At 51.0% G+C, this 16,605-nt stretch overlaps 1 protein-coding gene across 1 annotated transcript in view; it reads left to right on the top strand.

The window, feature by feature from the left end:
* LOC147115334 (dual specificity calcium/calmodulin-dependent 3',5'-cyclic nucleotide phosphodiesterase 1C-like) overlaps positions 1-12,720 on the top strand; it is a 224,312-nt gene extending 211,592 nt beyond the window's left edge. The window contains exon 12 of the mRNA XM_085993997.1: positions 12,533-12,720. Coding sequence (XP_085850123.1) covers positions 12,533-12,720 — 188 coding nt within the window. The remainder of the gene's footprint in view (positions 1-12,532) is intronic.
* The last annotated feature ends 3,885 nt before the right edge of the window (positions 12,721-16,605 follow it).

The following is a 16,605-nucleotide window of genomic DNA, read 5'->3' on the forward strand; positions in this document are numbered from 1 at the left end:
AACAATCCTTCTGGTCATGTGTTGTTCTGCCGCAGCGATAACACTTCCCTGCTCCATATGACATTTAATTGGTGCCATATTCTTGCGGTCTCCGTTGTATCTCTGCAGCGCCCCGTGCGGCTGCTTCGTGTGATACTGCCATGCTGAAAGCCTTGTCCAGCGTAAGATCCTTTTCTGATAGAAGCCGTTTCTGGGTTCCTTCACTTTGAAGCCCACACACAAACTTGTCCCTTAACGTATCTGCTAGTCCCATTCCAAACTGGCAGTGTTTCGATAGCTTGCGCAGTTCCGTTAAATACTCAGCATTACTTTCGTCTTTATGCTGGTTCCTTTTGTGAAACTTAAATCTTTCTGCTATCAGCAGCGGTGTGGGGTTTAAGTGGTCCTGTAGGATTTTCACTATGTTTTCGAAATCCTTATCCACTGGCTTCTCTGGGGTTATTAGGTTTTGCAGTAAGCCATACATTTTTGCACCCATGGAATTCAACAAAACCAGTGCTTTCCTGGCATCTGGCACTTCATTCGCCTTGCAGTACACCTCAATGCGTTCCACATATGTCGCCCAATCTTCGACTTCATTGTCGAACGCTGTGACACTGCCACTCTTCGGCATCCCTGGGTGTGGTTAGACTGGCTAAAATGGCGTCTCCCCCGCTTCCCTTTCTTCCCGCGCTCGCCCTTCTTCTCCGCTGCGGCTTCAAAAATGGCGTCTCCCGCGTTCTCCCTTCTTCTCCGCGGCTTCAAAAATGGCGTCTCCCGCGCTCTCCCTTCTCCGCAGCTCAAATGGCATCTCCCGCGCTTCCTTTCTTCCCCCACAGACGCTGCTCAGCCCTAGAGCCCTGGCTGCGCTCTGCGCGTTTTCCTGTGCGCCTCTCTCGTTGCCGCCGCTCGGTCCTGAACCCCGGCTGTGCTTTACCCTCTCTCTCTTTTTGTTTTCCGTCGATGCCGCTCGGTCTTCAACCCCCGGCTGCGCCCTGTGTGCCTTACCCTCTCTCTTACCCCGTCGACGCTGCTCGGCCTTTTCTGTGCCGTCGGTCGGCTCCAGCCGCCGCTGTCCGGGAAGTGTCTGCACTGTACCTGTTGCCAGCCTGTTGCTGGATCGTCGTGGCTGGAGAACCAAGCCCAGCTCTCAACAGCCTCCCCTGCGATGCTCACTCTCTGCCGGATGACAGGGCGGTTGCTCGTGGTCGACGCCCGTGCTTCTGGCCTCGACTTTCTTCCACTGTCCTCCAGGAGCGAATCCTTGGGAGGAAATGCAGAGTTGCAGGTAGGTTCAAATCGACCTCATCGCCACTATTAAATCCGTGAATATTAAGGTATGGTGTTCTTCAATAAATAGACGGAGACTGCAGATTAACAATCAACAGGTGTTTACTGGATGAGGGTAGTCTAATAACTAACAGTACAGATGCCTGCTCAGGGCTTATATACAGGTGTGGTCACTGCCGGTACTACAGTATACAGGAGCTGTAAAAGTAGTTCTCTCTTAAAGGTACATACACTACACTTCACGAGCAGGAAAACATCTCAAAGAGCTTTACATTAAAAGAGTGCAGCAGCAAACACTGTAGAGGAGGATGAAAGGATGAAATAGAGAGGGTTGGCAAGCGATCCCTCACCTATTAATATTGGGGTGACGGGGTTTTGTTGTCGATAGCAGAATGCCTAAATTCTGTCGCTAATGCACAGAGATAAGAACAGTGGGCAGGCCCAAGGAAGCAAGGCAAGGTGAACAATGAAAGGCAGAATATACTGAAGAGCAGGAGTCTGTAAATGGGAGTGGGAGAGCATTACTTAAATGTTAGTCAACTGTTGAAGCTAATATAGCCTTTGTACATGAGTAAACAATCCCTTTTAACATTACATGTGTGAGCTAGAGGTGGCTTGAGTTGAGTGAAGCGATGAATATGATCTGGCTCTAATAGTTCAGCTACAGCTGTGGTGGGAATGTTATTATCGGACAATAATCTTGTACTCAACTGAATCAAGGCATTTATTGATCACCAATTGGCCAATGAAAGAGTTCTGGAGAGATGTAGGGGGCGAAGCTGGGTGCCATTGCGCCTCCCGTTAGCGCCCCCTACCGGGCGCGGCACTGACATCGACTCCCGCCATATTCGGCGCGAGTTTTGCAGTGGCGCTACGGCGTTGCGCCCTGATTTCCTTCGCCTGGAGATCGTGACATCATCACCCTACGCAACGTCCCAGTAGCTCCCCAGACTCGAAATTGACTTCCGCCCCCCGCAGCAGCGCCAGGTGAAAACACCGACAGCTACAGGAGGCGTGTGTCGGGTGGCCGGCCGCTTCGGGGGCGATGATTAAAGGCGAGGTGGCCAAGGTAAGTAAAAAAAAACTTCCCTCTCTTGTTCCAGTTTTTTTCGCGGGTTCCTTGCCGTGCTCGATCAGCCTGACGCTCTGCTTGAGTGCCCTGCTGATCGCGCGGGATCGCGGCTGCCTGGGTGGTCCAGGTAGCTACTTTTGGAATTCCAGAGCCTGCAGCGACGGCCCTTCCCTTTAAGGGAGGGAAGGAGCCTTTGAACGCGGCGACGCTGCACGGCCCAGTGAGCAGCGCTGCTGAAGCCTCCACCCCGCCTGTTGTCGATTGCGCTCCAAGAAGGAAGTGAACGCTTGAGTTAGCGCTCCACCTCCTTCTTGGAGCTAAAAACTGCAAATTTTTCAAAAGTTTGAAATCGTTGCGCCTGGCGCTAACTTTTCAAACTTTTAAAAATTTGCGCCCCAGATGGGACGACAGTGAATTTCTCCCCCTGAGATACCTTGTCACCAACAGGATGTAAATGTTGGGTGGGGATTATAACTATGGCAGAGAAGGGAGATTTGGTGCATCTGTCACACATCAAAGACTATGGAGTAAATTTTACAATCCAGAGCTTTGGGCGTGCATGTCTGTGATTCATGCATGGAGATCATGTGCCATATTCCAGCCACAATGCACCTCCCCTTTAAGAGGTGCAGGCTGCCTTTAAAGTAACGCTAGGCACCCCTTGCTGATTCGTGCAGCCAATGAACAGCTCAGAGAGGTGCTGGCTGCACGCAGCAATTATTTAAAACAGCAGGCAGCACAAACTTGATGTACTGCCTGCATCGCAGCGAATGGGCGTGGGTTAATCACGCATCGCGATCCCTGCGCCCATTTTCGGGCGTTATCCAACTTAACCGCTATGATCCTCTGCTATCTCAAACCAGGAGAACACAAGAGGGTTTGTGTTAATTCCAGTGACTAAATTACAGCTCACCCTCCGGGCAATGTTACATTTCCAGATATTGTGTGTCTAAGATCACACTTTCTACCGGCTCACTTACAGGAGTATTTCTTTGTGTCAAGCACAAGAGAATCATCTGGGAAATTGTAAAATTTAAATTGTAATGATCATATTTTAATTGGTTAATTTAATTGATTCCAGAGATGAAGGGGTTGTCTTATGAAGAAAGGTTGAGCAGGTTGGGCCTATACCCATTGGAGTTTAGAAGAATGAGAGGGGATCTTATTGAAACATATAAGATTCTGAGGGGGCTTGACAGGGTAGATGCAGAGAGGGTGTTTCCCCTCGTGGGGGAATCTAGAACTAGGGGGCAGAGTTTCAGAATAAGGGGGCACCCTTTTAAATTGGAAATGAGGAGGAATTTCTTCTCTCAGAGGGTCGTGAATCTGTGGAATTCTCTTCCCCAGAGAGCTGTGGAGGCGGAGTCATTGAATATATTTAAGGTGGAGATAGACAGCTTTTTGAACGATAAGGGAGTCGAGCGGTATGGGGAGCGGGCAGGGAAGTGGAGCTGAGGCCAAGATCAGATCAGCCATGATCTTATTGAATGGCGGAGCAGGCTCGAGGGGCCAAATGACCCATTCCTGCTCCTACGTCTTATGGTCTTATAATAGAACTGTAGAAGATGGAGCCTCATGACACCAATGCATGGACAGTGCACTTTGTGTAATGAAATTATAAACCTGTTCTTTATAAATGGGTTTCCAATTTTGCTATTCGCAACACAGAGGAAATCTTCACCCATGGTTTGGCTTCACAATAACATGGTGTCTCTGTTTGGGGCAGGTAACTAGTTGCTTTCTTTTCAGTTATTAAAAATGGAAAATGCTGGAAAAACACAGCAATTCATCAGCATCTGTAAAGAGAAAAAACAGGTCAATATTTAGGGTGTGGACCCTTCATCAGAGCAGAACATCTCCATCCATAATACTAACCTGTTTTCTCTTCATAGATGGTGACTGATATACCAAGTATTTCTCGCGTTTTTTGATTTATTTCAGATTTCCAGATGGCTAGTTTGTTGTCTGATGGGAGTAATTGTATAGATTTTCTTTGCCACATGATAATAGAGTACTTTCAGGGAATTGGTTTTGTTAATATTGTGGGGGAGAGTTTCTGCAAAATGTTATGAATTATGTTGTTTTGCATATTCTACGTGTGTGTGTTGATTTAATGCCTAATAAATAATAAGTTGAGTTTTATCTTTTTGTTGCTTTCACCCCTCATCTTATTTGCTCTTTTTTCTTTTATTCTCTTTTCAAATAATTCTGCGACTGACGGTCTCTGGCCCATTTTTGATTCTTTTTCAACTAACTGGAATAAGTTCGGACAGTCTCCAACAAGTTGCTCGTGAACAAAAAACTTCTATAATCCGGTACTAACTTGGACTAAATTGGCAATGTCAGGTGGAGTGGCCTCAGGATGGCTGCGCTGGGGGGGGCGGGGGGGAACGATAATGTTACACGGGTGTAGCAACATAGAAGATAGGAGCAGGAGTAGGCCATTCGGCCCCTCGAGCCTGTTCCGCTATTTAATGCGATCGTGGCTGATCATCCAAATTCAGTACCCTGTCCCTGCTTTCTCCCCATACCCCTTGATCCCTTTAGCCTTAAGAAATATATCTAACTCCTTCTTGAATATATTTAATGAATTGGCCTCAACTGCCTTCTATGGTAGAGAATTCCACAGGTTCACCACTCTCTGGGTGAAGAAATTCCTCCTCATCTCTGTCCTAAATGGCTTACCCCTTATCCTTAGACTATGACCCCTGGTTCTGGACTCCCCCGCCATCGGGAACATCCTTCCTGCATCTAGTCTGTCTAGTCCTGTTAGAATTTTATAAGTTTCAATGAGATCCCCTCTCATTCTTCTAAACTCTAGCGAATATAAGCCTAATCAACCCAGTCTCTCCTCATACGTCATTCCTGCCATCCCAGGTATCAGTCTGGTGAATCTTCGCTGCACTCCCTCCCTCCATGGTAAGAACATCCTTCCTCAGATAAGGCGACCCAAACTGCACACAGGGTGACTTTCTGAGTTTGGGCTGATGAGCAGATTGAGGGAAGCGTTAAGGGCCTGTTTAATTAACCGCACTCCTAGCTCACAGCCTTGCCGCCCAGGAGTGGGAAAATAAGGCCCAAGGTGCTGTGGAAATCGAGCTCTAAGGGTGAGCTCTCAGGACTGTCCATCTCCAGGAAAATTGTCGGGAGTCTTGCATGGAATTTCCCAATGTGCAGGCCTGCACCCTAAATCTGACCTGTGCCATACCAGACCTGGTCAGTGTTTGAGGCCGTGTACAAGCACGAAAAAGTATTTAATTCTCCAGCACTGACATCGCTTGCCTTGCTGTGCGCAAATTCTGCTTTGCTTATTTTAATTTATAACATGGAAAATATTAATTAAAAAACCCAAATCTAGAAATTACAGCTCCTGATAGGAGGGGACAAAATCTGAGCACATCCATATGACATTCGTCTCTTCACACTATTGATGGAGGCATAACCCATTTGAAATAATCAGGATAACATCTCTCTTGAAATAGTCGATGGAAGAATGTTCTTTGAACTCACTGGCCTCCAAAATCCTTGGGATGTGATCTTTGCGCAACCTACAGTGCCCGGGAGAAAGATAAAGCTTGTATTTATATCGCACCTGTCACAAACTCGTGATGTCCCAAAGCACTTTACAGCCAATGAAGTGCTTTTGAAGTGTAGGAAACACAGCATCCCAATTGCGCACAGCAAGATCCCACAAATAGCAACGTGACACGGCAAGAGAGCCCCAGGTGGGCAGAGGAAACGCTTCAAGGACACCCTCAAAGCCTCCTTGAAAAAGTGCAACAACCCCACCGACACCTGGGAATCCCTGGCCCAAGACCGCACAAAGTGGAGGAGAAGCATCCGGGAAGGTGCCAAACACCTCGAGTTTCTTTGCCGGGAGCAAGCGGAAGCCAAGCGCAAGTCAACCCAAGCACCCCACCCACCCCTTCAACCACCGTCTGCCCCACCTGTGACAGAGACAGTAGGTCCTGCATTGGACTCATCAGTCACCTGAGAACTCATTTTTAGTGTGGAAGCAAGTCATCCTCAGTTCCGAGGGACTGCCTAAGAAGAAGATAATTTGTTTTAGTGATGTTGGTTGAGGGATAAATATTATGACACCAGGAAGAACTACCAACAGCACAGCACTGGATTATCAGCCTCGATCTTGTATTCACACCCGTGGAGTGGGAATAGAACCCACAACCTTCTGACACAGAGGCAAGAATGCTACCAGTGAGCCAAAGCTGATACATGCTGTGACAGCCTCTGGTAATTCTTCACATCCTGTCGACAGGAGGCTAATTCACAGCACCAGGGAGGTTTACTGCACAGAAAGGAGGCCATTGTTTCTCTGCTGGCTCTTTGCTAGATATTTAGCTACCAAGTTTGACACTCCAAGCTGATGCTGCCAGACTTTATGGAGTCAGTGCGAGAGTACCTCATTTGCATGGGGTATGTAGGTGTACGCGCCACTGTAGGTACATCGCCCTCAGCCCCCTGTGTATGGAGGCTGCCCACTTTATTTCTTCCCTGGTCTGAATCCTCCCCGGGGGTCACACTTTAGCCCATCTGGAGGTAGTTACACATCATCTCGCCAGATATACTGGCTTAATGGCCGGAATTTACCCCCTAAAAAAAAACGGGTGGGTTTGGAGGGTGGGGTCAGTTAAATTGTTAAAAATGGGATTCCTGACCTGATCCCGCCTCCAACCCGGCCACTTGAAGCTGTGACTGTTAGCTATGAGTCCTGATTGATAGAGATTGTTAGTAGGTGAGTGATGGGGGTGTGGTGCATTGAGCAGTGGCTGAGGCTAGTGGTGCAGTTGGTAGGATATGGCATTTGAAGATGCATTCACTGACCTGGACCACTCGAATGAGTTCATTGAACTTCTTGCAGCATTGCATCCAGGTCCTCGGGGCTTGGCTCCTGGCAACAACCGTCACGGTTATCTGCTTCCAATGCCTTCTGAGTGTGTGTCTGCAGAGCCTCCTGGCCCCCTGTGGATACAGCGCATCGCTCCTCCTTTCCATCTCCTCCACCAAAGATACCGGTACAGCGTCGGAAAACCTTGGAGCTCTCTCTCTCCCATGTTGAGCCATTATTGAGTGTTTCCCAGGTCAGAATCAGTTGTAGAATGATTTCCAGCACCTGCTCCAGCCACAATGCACCTCCCCTTTAAAAGGTGCAGGCTAGCTTTAAGTAGTGCAGGCTAGCTTTAGCTGGTGCTAGCCTCTCACGATTTTGGGCCTCCTGCTAATGAATGCAGCCAATCAACAGCACTGTTTGTGCTGGCTGCACGTTGCAATCATATTAATCAGCAGGCAGCACAAAGTTGGCGTGGTGCTTGTATCACATTGAATGGGTGTGGGTTAATCGCACATTGCGATCCCCGCACCTGTTTTCAGGGACTGGCGAATTTAGCCCTCCTTCTGTTCCTTTTTCTGCACCTTATTTATTCACTCACTGGCACCAAAACATACACAGAAGCACAAATTGCACAAGAGTTCCAAAAACCTACTCAAAGATACATCTGCAACTCCCAGGCTGTCCCTTGAAATAAATGTAGATCCAAAGGTTCAGTCTAGCAAACAAGTCACCAAGTTCACTGGTCACAAATTTATATAGAAACATAGAAGATAGGAGCAGGAGTAGGCCATTCGGCCCCTCGAGCCTGCTCCGCCATTCAATGAGATCATGGCTGATCATCCAAATTCAGTACCCTGTTCCTGCCTTCTCCCCATATCCCTCGATCCCTTTAGCCTTAAGAAATATATCTAACTCCTTCTTGAATATATTTAATGAATTGGCCTCAACTGCCTTCTGTGGTAGAGAATTCCACAGGTTCACCACTCTCTGGGTGAAGAAATTCCTCCTCATCTCAGTCCTAAATGGCTTACCCCTTATCCTTAGACTGTGACCCCTGGTTCTGGACTCCCCCGCCATCGGGAACATCCTTCCTGCATCTAGTCTGTCTAGTCCTATTAGAATGTTATAAGTTTCAATGAGATCCCCTCTCATTCTTCTAAACTCCAGCGAATACAAGCCTAATCGACCCAATCTCTCCTCATACGTCATTCCTGCCATCCCAGGTATCAGAAACATGTTACTGGACGGGATAAAATGCTATTCCCATCTCTGTAATGGCCTGTTGCATTGGAGACTTTTGAATGTTGTTCATATGTCACCATTCAGTGCTCTGCATTCACCTATAGAATTTAAAATTGCTGTAACACTGTGAGCTCACACACTAGCTGCTAAGGAAAAGCACAGGAAACACAGAGTTGTCAAAATAGAAGAAATGCCAGATGTGAGATTCTCAGTAGCTCTGTACCTAAGGTGATGATGCTTGTATAAAACAACGGCCTAGAAACTTGGGTCGGGGGCTTCCCGCGGGTGCAAGCCCCCGACCTGCTCTTACCTAGCGCGCTGGCCGTTGAGCTGTGGGCCCGCGTGGGATTCCGATCCTGGGCCTCCTCCAACTGCTGGCGCGCAGTGCTTGCGTATCCCAGGGGCGCAGTTAGTTCGATGCGTCCCCTGGGATCACGTGGGCCATGGAGAGCCAATGGTAGCAGGGAATGCTTCATTCATAAAATTGACAGGAAGACCTGTCAAAACTATAAATACTATAAGCCCCAAAACATCACTAAAACTTCAAATAATTTTTTTTTTAAATCACATTTTTAAAATAACTATAAATTACATAAAATAACTATTTTAAACAATAATTTAAATTTTTGAAAAAATTTATTACATTTTCTAACGGGGCTATAAATAAACTTACCTTTCTTTAAAGTATTTAAAAATAATAAACCTGTGGAAAAAATATTTTTATTTTAATTAATTCACCACTTACCTTGTTAAAAGCAGGCCTTGCGACTGCTTTTTACATGTGTAGCTCCTGGAGACTTACCCTCCTGGGAAAACCTGGAAAAAAAACGTAAATTCCAGGCGGCCTCTCCGGCGCACGCGTTCGACCTCTGAACCCCTTCCTTTAAGGGAACGGAAGTTCCGGTTTCCCGCGCATGCGCAGTGCCTGCACGAAACCGGCACTTCCATTGGGCCTACGGGTGAGTACCCAGCGCGTACTCACCCGTGGAGACCCGAATTTCTGGGCCGAACACAATCATCATTAATAGCAGCAAATCTGTCTCATCAGCAGCAGGGGACAGCCAAGCGGGTTTTCAGAGCATTACTGAACATGACAGGGAATTCTCCTCCGCCATCCTGCCTGAACTCACGGGATTGCGGCAAAGAATGTTGCAAAATGCCGCCTTCATCACCTGATCAGAACTTCCCGCCCCTGCTGGGGCTGCCTCTGCCTGCTCCCTCCCTGCTGCCCGCTGCCCAGATTTAAATGGCCACAGGGAGACGGGGTCCTGAGGTCCCGGCGAATTTCTCTGCTGCCCGCCGACTCACTTTCACCTCCTGACACCACCACGTGGAAAATGGCAGTCGGCCCCTTCAAAGTCCCTCGTTGGATCCTTGGCTGCTGCCGTTGGCCTCCCCACTGCAGCACTGTGGGAGTTTTCTGGCTGGCACTGGTGGACTTCCGCTTGATGGAGAGAATCTCAGCTAGAGTCCGTTTTTTACGTCTGATGAGCCCTGACCTAGGATAATGGGTTGGAGCTGCGGTGGACATAGAGGAACAGCCGGAAGTACTGCTGTGCTGCAACTTAACCCCAAAGAGGAAAATTCAGGCCCAACTATTTCTTTATTTTTCCGCTATGTAAACCGGACGGCCATAGAATCAATGGCCAGCATTGGATGAAATCTCCTCAGTACTCCTTTGCTTCTTTATGGAGTTCTGAGCAAGACAGAAATATATGCATCGCCTGTTGGCCCAGAAATTCGGGTCCCCACGGGTGAGTACGCGCTGGGTACTCACCTGTAGGCCCAACGAAGGTGCCGGTTTCGTGCAGGCACTGCGCATGCGCGGGAAACTGGCACTTCCGCTCCCTTGAAAGAAGGGGTTCAGAGGTCGAACGCGTGCGCCGGAGAGGCAGCGCGTGCGCATTGAACTTACGTTTTTTTTGCAGCTTTCTCAGGGAGGGTAAGTCTCCAGGAGTTACACTTTTAAAAAGCAGTCGCAAGGCCTGCTTTTAACAAGGTAAGTGGTGAATTAATTAAAATTAAAACATTTTTTCCACAGGTTTATTATTTTTAAATACTTTAAAGAAAGGTAAGTTTATTTTTAGCCCCGTTAGAAAATGTAATTAATTTTTTCAAAAATTTTAATTATTGTTTAAAATAGTTATTTCATGTAATTTATAGTTATTTTAAAAATGTGATTTTTTAAAATTTATTTGAAGTTTTAGTGATGTTTTGGGGCTTATAGTATTTATAGGTTTGACAGCTCTTCCTGTCAAACTTATGAATGAAGCATTCCCTGCTACCATTGGCTCTCCATGGCCCATGTGATCCCAGGGGACGCTTCGAACTAACTGCGCCCCTGGGATATGCAAGCACTGCGCGCCGGCAGTTGGAGGAGGCCCAGGATCGGAATCCCACGCGGGCCCACAGCTCAACAGCCGGCGCGCTAGGTAAGTGCAGGTTGGGGGCTTGCACCCGCGGGAAGCCCCCGACCCGAATTTCTGGGCCAATCAGTGTAATGTGCTTGGAATACTTTGTCTAGTTGGCTATTGCTTTTCAAGGAAAACAACATATTGGGGCTTAAATGGCTTGACCATTCTGGCTGTAATGGCCTAAAACTCTTCTAAATGCCTGATATTCTGAGTCCCGGCCTTATTCAGTGTATCTGGGATGGCTTTGTGGGAGCACAATCTCCCCACACTCCTGGAAGGCCATCCACATAAGTGGGACTTGCGATGGGGGCAGGAAGCCCCTAATTCAGAAGTTCAGGAATTCAGCCTGGCCCTCTATCGGGACCCAGTGTTGTGCTCTCACTGGGTGCACCTCATCAACATCTCGGAAGAAGTGGGTCGAGGCTGGTATCAGGACAAGAATTATTTTAAAAATATATCTTTAAAAAGTTCCCTGCAGGGGGGCAACATCCTTACCTTTACATGGGGAGGGGAGGAACCGTCACCACCCCCCCCACCCCCACCCCCTGACCCAGCAATGTTTCCAGCCTCTTTGGTGGGGTGGGGGAATAGCAGATACATCCCCAAACTGCTAACGACCCACCCTCTCGGCCTTTCCCACTGATCCTGCTAACCTTGGCGGGGTCAGTGCCAGAGTTCACCAGCAGACGTGATCCTGGTGTAACTGCATGCATTGTGTGCAGTTTTGGTCGCCTTATCTGAGGAAGGATGTTCTTGCCATGGAGGGAGTGTAGCGAAGGTTCACCAGACTGCTACATGGGATGGCAGGAATGATGTATGAAGAGAGATTGGGTCGATTGGGCTTGTATTTGCTGGAGTTTAGAAGAATGAGAGGGGATCTCATTGAAACTTATAAAATTCTAACAGGACTAGACAGACTAGATGCAGGAAGGATGTTCCCGATGGCCGGGGAGTCCAGAACCAGGGGTCACAGTCTAAGGATAAGGGGTAAGCCATTTAGGACAGAAATGAGGAGGAATTTCTTCACCCAGAGAGTGGTGAACCTGTGGAATTCTCTACCACAGAAGGCCGTTGAGGCCAATTCATTAAATATATTCAAGAAGGAGTTGGATATATTTGTTAAGGCTAAAGGGATCAAGGGATATGGGGAGAAGGCAGGGACAGGGTACTGAATTTGGATGATCAGCCATGATCGCATTGAATGGCGGAGCAGGCTCAAGGGGCCGAATGGCCTACTCCTGCTCCTATCTTCTATGTTTCTATGATCAAGTCTTCAATTAATTTCCGGGCCCCAATTATTTCAGGCACCCATTGACAACAGTAATAGACCATTGATAGACCAGTTATAAGTCAGCTCCTAGAGTTTAATTTAACGCCTTCAAAACCCAGAAACTATCGAGTAAAGCTATTATTCTGCCAATTATGCAGGAAGGTTTCCTCTGTGTTTTACATTTAACAAAACTGGATTTACAAGTTCATTACACAGAGTGTACTGAAGGAAATCTTCACTCTGTTCCCTAATCTCAACCTCACGAGAACACCCAACACAGTTTTCTGAGTCAGTGGGTTTCTCGTTCCTAAAACATAATACAGTCTTGTCAGATAAATCAACGGAAGGGTCATTGACATCGCAGTCATTTAAGAAGCATTTATTATTTATGAAATAATTGCCATGATCTTTTCCAGGTTTTATTGATTTTATTGTGGAGCCAACATTTTCCATTCTGACTGACATGTCCGAGAAGATTGTAACTCCCCTTATTGATGAAGCGTCGCGCTCTGGTGGAAGTGGATTTCGACGATCCAGGTTAGTCCGAGTCTGTGAGCCGAGTCATCCAGTCACTCCGAGTGATGAACATTTCCAGAACTGCTGATTTTTCATTAATGGCCGTGTGGTTCAGCAGCCAGAGGATTCTTTTAGTCTTCCATTCATTGCACGGCACCCTAAAAGAAATGACTGCTGAAATCGGTAGAAAAGACCATTAATGGGCATTATATACCAGGAGTGCTGCTGCGTCTGGATCCAGTGTCCCTGCCTCACCCACCCCCACTGTGATCGGACCCCCTCCCCCACTCTCCCCCTCCCCCTCTCCCCACTCTCCCACCCCCACTTTCCCACTCCCCCTCTCCCCCACTCTCCCCCCCCACTCTCCCCCTCCCCCTCTCTCCCCCTCCCCCTCTCTCCCCCTCCCCCTCTCCTCACTCTCCCCCTCCTCACTCTCCCCCTCCCCACTCTCCCCCTCCCCACTCTCCCCCCTCCCCACCCCCCCCACCTCCCCCTCCCCACTCTCCCCCTCCCCACTCTGCCCCTCCCCACTCCCCCCCTGTCCCCACTCTCCACCCCTCCCCACTCTCGACCCCCACTCTCGCCCTCCCCCGCTCTCCCCACTCCCCTCCCCACCTCTTCCCACTCTCTTCCCCTCCCCCCCACGAGACCTCTGATCAGGGAAGCTAGAAAGCAGGGTACTAGTTAATCGCTCGGTCAGGCCCCCTGCACACACCGGCCCTGACTTAAAATCCAGTGCCTCTCGGAAAGTCACGGGTGCGCTGACCGGGAAGCTGCTGCACTCCCAGGGAGGAGCTGCACACTCGCAAACAGTGCGCGGTGTGGAGGCGGGGGGGCGGTGGGGGGCAGTTAAAATGGAGCGGGGGACTTACCCACTCCTTTCCCGACCCGATCTGACTGACTGCAATTTTAAATTGCAGGGTGGCAAGGACCCCCCGCGATTGCCTGCCTCCCTTTCGCGGCTATGTGCGCACCCGGGTGGCCCTGGAGATGGAGCACACGGTGTCCGCCGGCACGCTCGAGGCCTTACGCGACCGGTGGGCGCCGCGGGGACTGGAGTGCTCCATCACCCCCGGCCGATGTGATTTTGATTTCGGTCGCCGGGCCTTGTTTGACGGCTTATTGAGTTGTAGTTAGGTGGCGCGCCAAAAGAGAGGCAAGAACCCCCCGCCTCACACTGGCGCCGTCCTCCTCAAAACATACAGATTGGGCTCCGATGATGTCATCAGGGTCCCAATTTGCGAGTTTCAAGCTGAGGCCTGAGCGGGATGGTGGGAGGCGGGACGGGGGGCGGCAGCAGTGGCAACTGCCCTGGCAGGTAAAACCTGTCGGGAGCTGGATCTAGGGCCAGAGGAGGCTCAGCAAGGTCAATTTAAAATGTTTTTTTACATTTCATTGTGGGCTAGGAGGTGCTCCCGGTCAGGCGGCGGTTGCTGCCAGGTTAGGGCAGGAGTCCGAACATGAATATTTAAGTGAGTCCCGGGAGTCAAAATCTCTCGGGGCTTCAGCTTTTTTCTGGGGGTTAAAATCCGTCCCCCCCACCCCCCATTGGTTTCCGTTGAAATGGGTGGAAGATGGTGGGCAGCACTGCTGGGGACAGAGCTCGGTGCTGGGAATAACCCTTGACACGTCCTCACCACAAAGCCAAACAAAGCACAAGTCCGGAATAAATGGGGCCAAATTTCAGTTTAGGCACACAACCGGCGGTCGGCGGTCCCCCCTCCTGATCGTGGGCCTCTCCCCCCAGCCTCATTCACAGGCCTCTCCCCCCCAGCCTCATTCACAGGCCTCTCCCCCCAGCCTCATTCACCGGCCTGTCCACCACAGCCTCATTAACAGTCCTCACCCCCCAGCCTCATTCACAGGCCTCTCCCCCCAGCCTCATTCACAGACCTCTCCCCCCAGCCTCATTCACAGGCCGCTCCCCCCAGCCTCATTCACAGGCCTCTCCCCAACCTCATTCACAGGCCTCTACCCCCAGCCTCATTCACAGGCCTCTCCCCCCAGCCTCATTCACAGGCCTCTCCCCCCAGCCTCATTCACAGGCCTCTCCCCCCAGCCTCATTCACAGGCCTCTCCCCCCAGCCTCATTCACAGGCCTCTCCCCCCAGCCTCATTCACAGGCCTCTCCCCCCCAGCCTCATTCACAGACCTCTCCCCCCAGCCTCATTCACAGGCCTCTCCCCCCCAGCCTCATTCACAGGCCTCTCCCCCCAGCCTCATTCACAGGCCTCTCCCCCCAGCCTCATTCACAGGCCTCTCCCCCCCAGCCTCATTCACAGGCCTCTCCCCCCAGCCTCATTCACAGGCCTCTCCCCCCCAGCCTCATTCACAGGCCTCTCCCCCCAGCCTCATTCACAGGCCTCTCCCTCCAGCCTCATTCACAGGCCTGTCCCCCCAGCCTCATTCACAGGCCTCTCCCCCCAGCCTCATTCACAGGCCTCTCCCCCCAGCCTCATTCACAGGCCTCACCTCCCAGCCTCATTCATAGGCCTCTCCCCCCAGCCTCATTCACAGGCCTGACCCCCCAGCCTCATTCACAGGCCTGTCCACCACAGCCTCATTAACAGGCCTCTCCCCCCAGCCTCATTCACAGGCCTCATCCTACAGCCTCATTTACAGGCCTGTCCCCCCAGCCTCATTCACAGGCCTCTCCCCCCAGCCTCATTCACAGGCCTCATCCTACAGCCTCATTTACAGGCCTGTCCCCCCAGCCTCATTCACAGGCCTCTCCCCCCAGCCTCATTCACAGGCCTCTCCCCCCAGCCTCATTCACAGTCCTCTCCCTCCAGCCTCATTCACAGGCCTCTCCCCCCAGCCTCATTCACAGGCCTCTCCCCCCAGCCTCATTCAAAGGCCTCTCCCCCCAGCCTCATTCAAAGGCCTCTCCCCCCAGCCTCATTCACAGGCCTCTCCCCCCAGCCTCATTCACAGGCCTCTCCCCCCAGCCTCATTCACAGGCCTCTCCCCCCAGCCTCATTCACAGGCCTCTCCCCCCAGCCTCATTCACAGGCCTCTCCCTCCAGCCTCATTCACAGGCCTCTCCCCCCAGCCTCATTCACAGGCCTCTCCCCCCAGCCTCATTCACAGGCCTCTCCCCACAACCTCATTCACAGGCCTCTCCCTCCAGCCTCATTCACAGGCCTCTCCCCCCAGCCTCATTCACAGGCCTCTCCCCCAGCCTCATTCACAGGCCTCTCCCCCAGCCTCATTCACAGGCCTCTCCCTCCAGCCTCATTCACAGGCCTCTCCCCACAGCCTCATTCACAGGCCTCTCCCATAGCCTCATTCACAGGCCTCAGCCCCCAGCCTCATTCACAGGTCTCTCCCCCCAGCCTCATTCACAGGCCTCTCCCCCCAGCCTCATTCACAGGCCTCACCCCCCAGCCTCATTCACAGGCCTCACCCCCCAGCCTCATTCACAGGCCTCTCCCCCCAGCCTCATTCACAGGCCTCTCCCCCACAGTCTCATTCACAGGCCTCTCCTCCAGAGCCTCATTCACAGGCCTCTCCCATAGCCTCATTCACAGGCCTCTCCCCCCAGCCTCATTCACAGGCCTCTCCCCCCAGCCTCATTCATAGGCCTCCCCCCCAGCCTCATTCACAGGCCTCTCCCCCAGCCTCATTCACAGGCCTCTCCCTCCAGCCTCATTCACAGGCCTCTCCCCCCAGCCTCATTCACAGGCCTCTCCCCACAGCCTCATTCACAGGCCTCTCCCCAACCTCATTCACAGGCCTCTCCCCCACAGCCTCATTCACAGGCCTCACCCCCCCAGCCTCATTCACAATCCTCTCCCCCCTGCCTCATTCACAGGCCTGTCCCCCAGCCTCATTCACAGGCCTCTCCCATAGCCTCATTCACAGGCCTCTCCCCCCAGCCTCATTCACAGGCCTCATCCTACAGCCTCATTCACAGGCATCTCCCCCCAGCCTCGATCGTGGCCTCTCCGACCTCCCGATTGCCAGGGATTTT

Source organism: Somniosus microcephalus, chromosome 7 (assembly GCF_052327205.1).
Source record: "Somniosus microcephalus isolate GS21.2 chromosome 7, FLI_Smic_1.0, whole genome shotgun sequence".
In the NCBI taxonomy this organism is placed as follows: domain Eukaryota; kingdom Metazoa; phylum Chordata; class Chondrichthyes; order Squaliformes; family Somniosidae; genus Somniosus; species Somniosus microcephalus.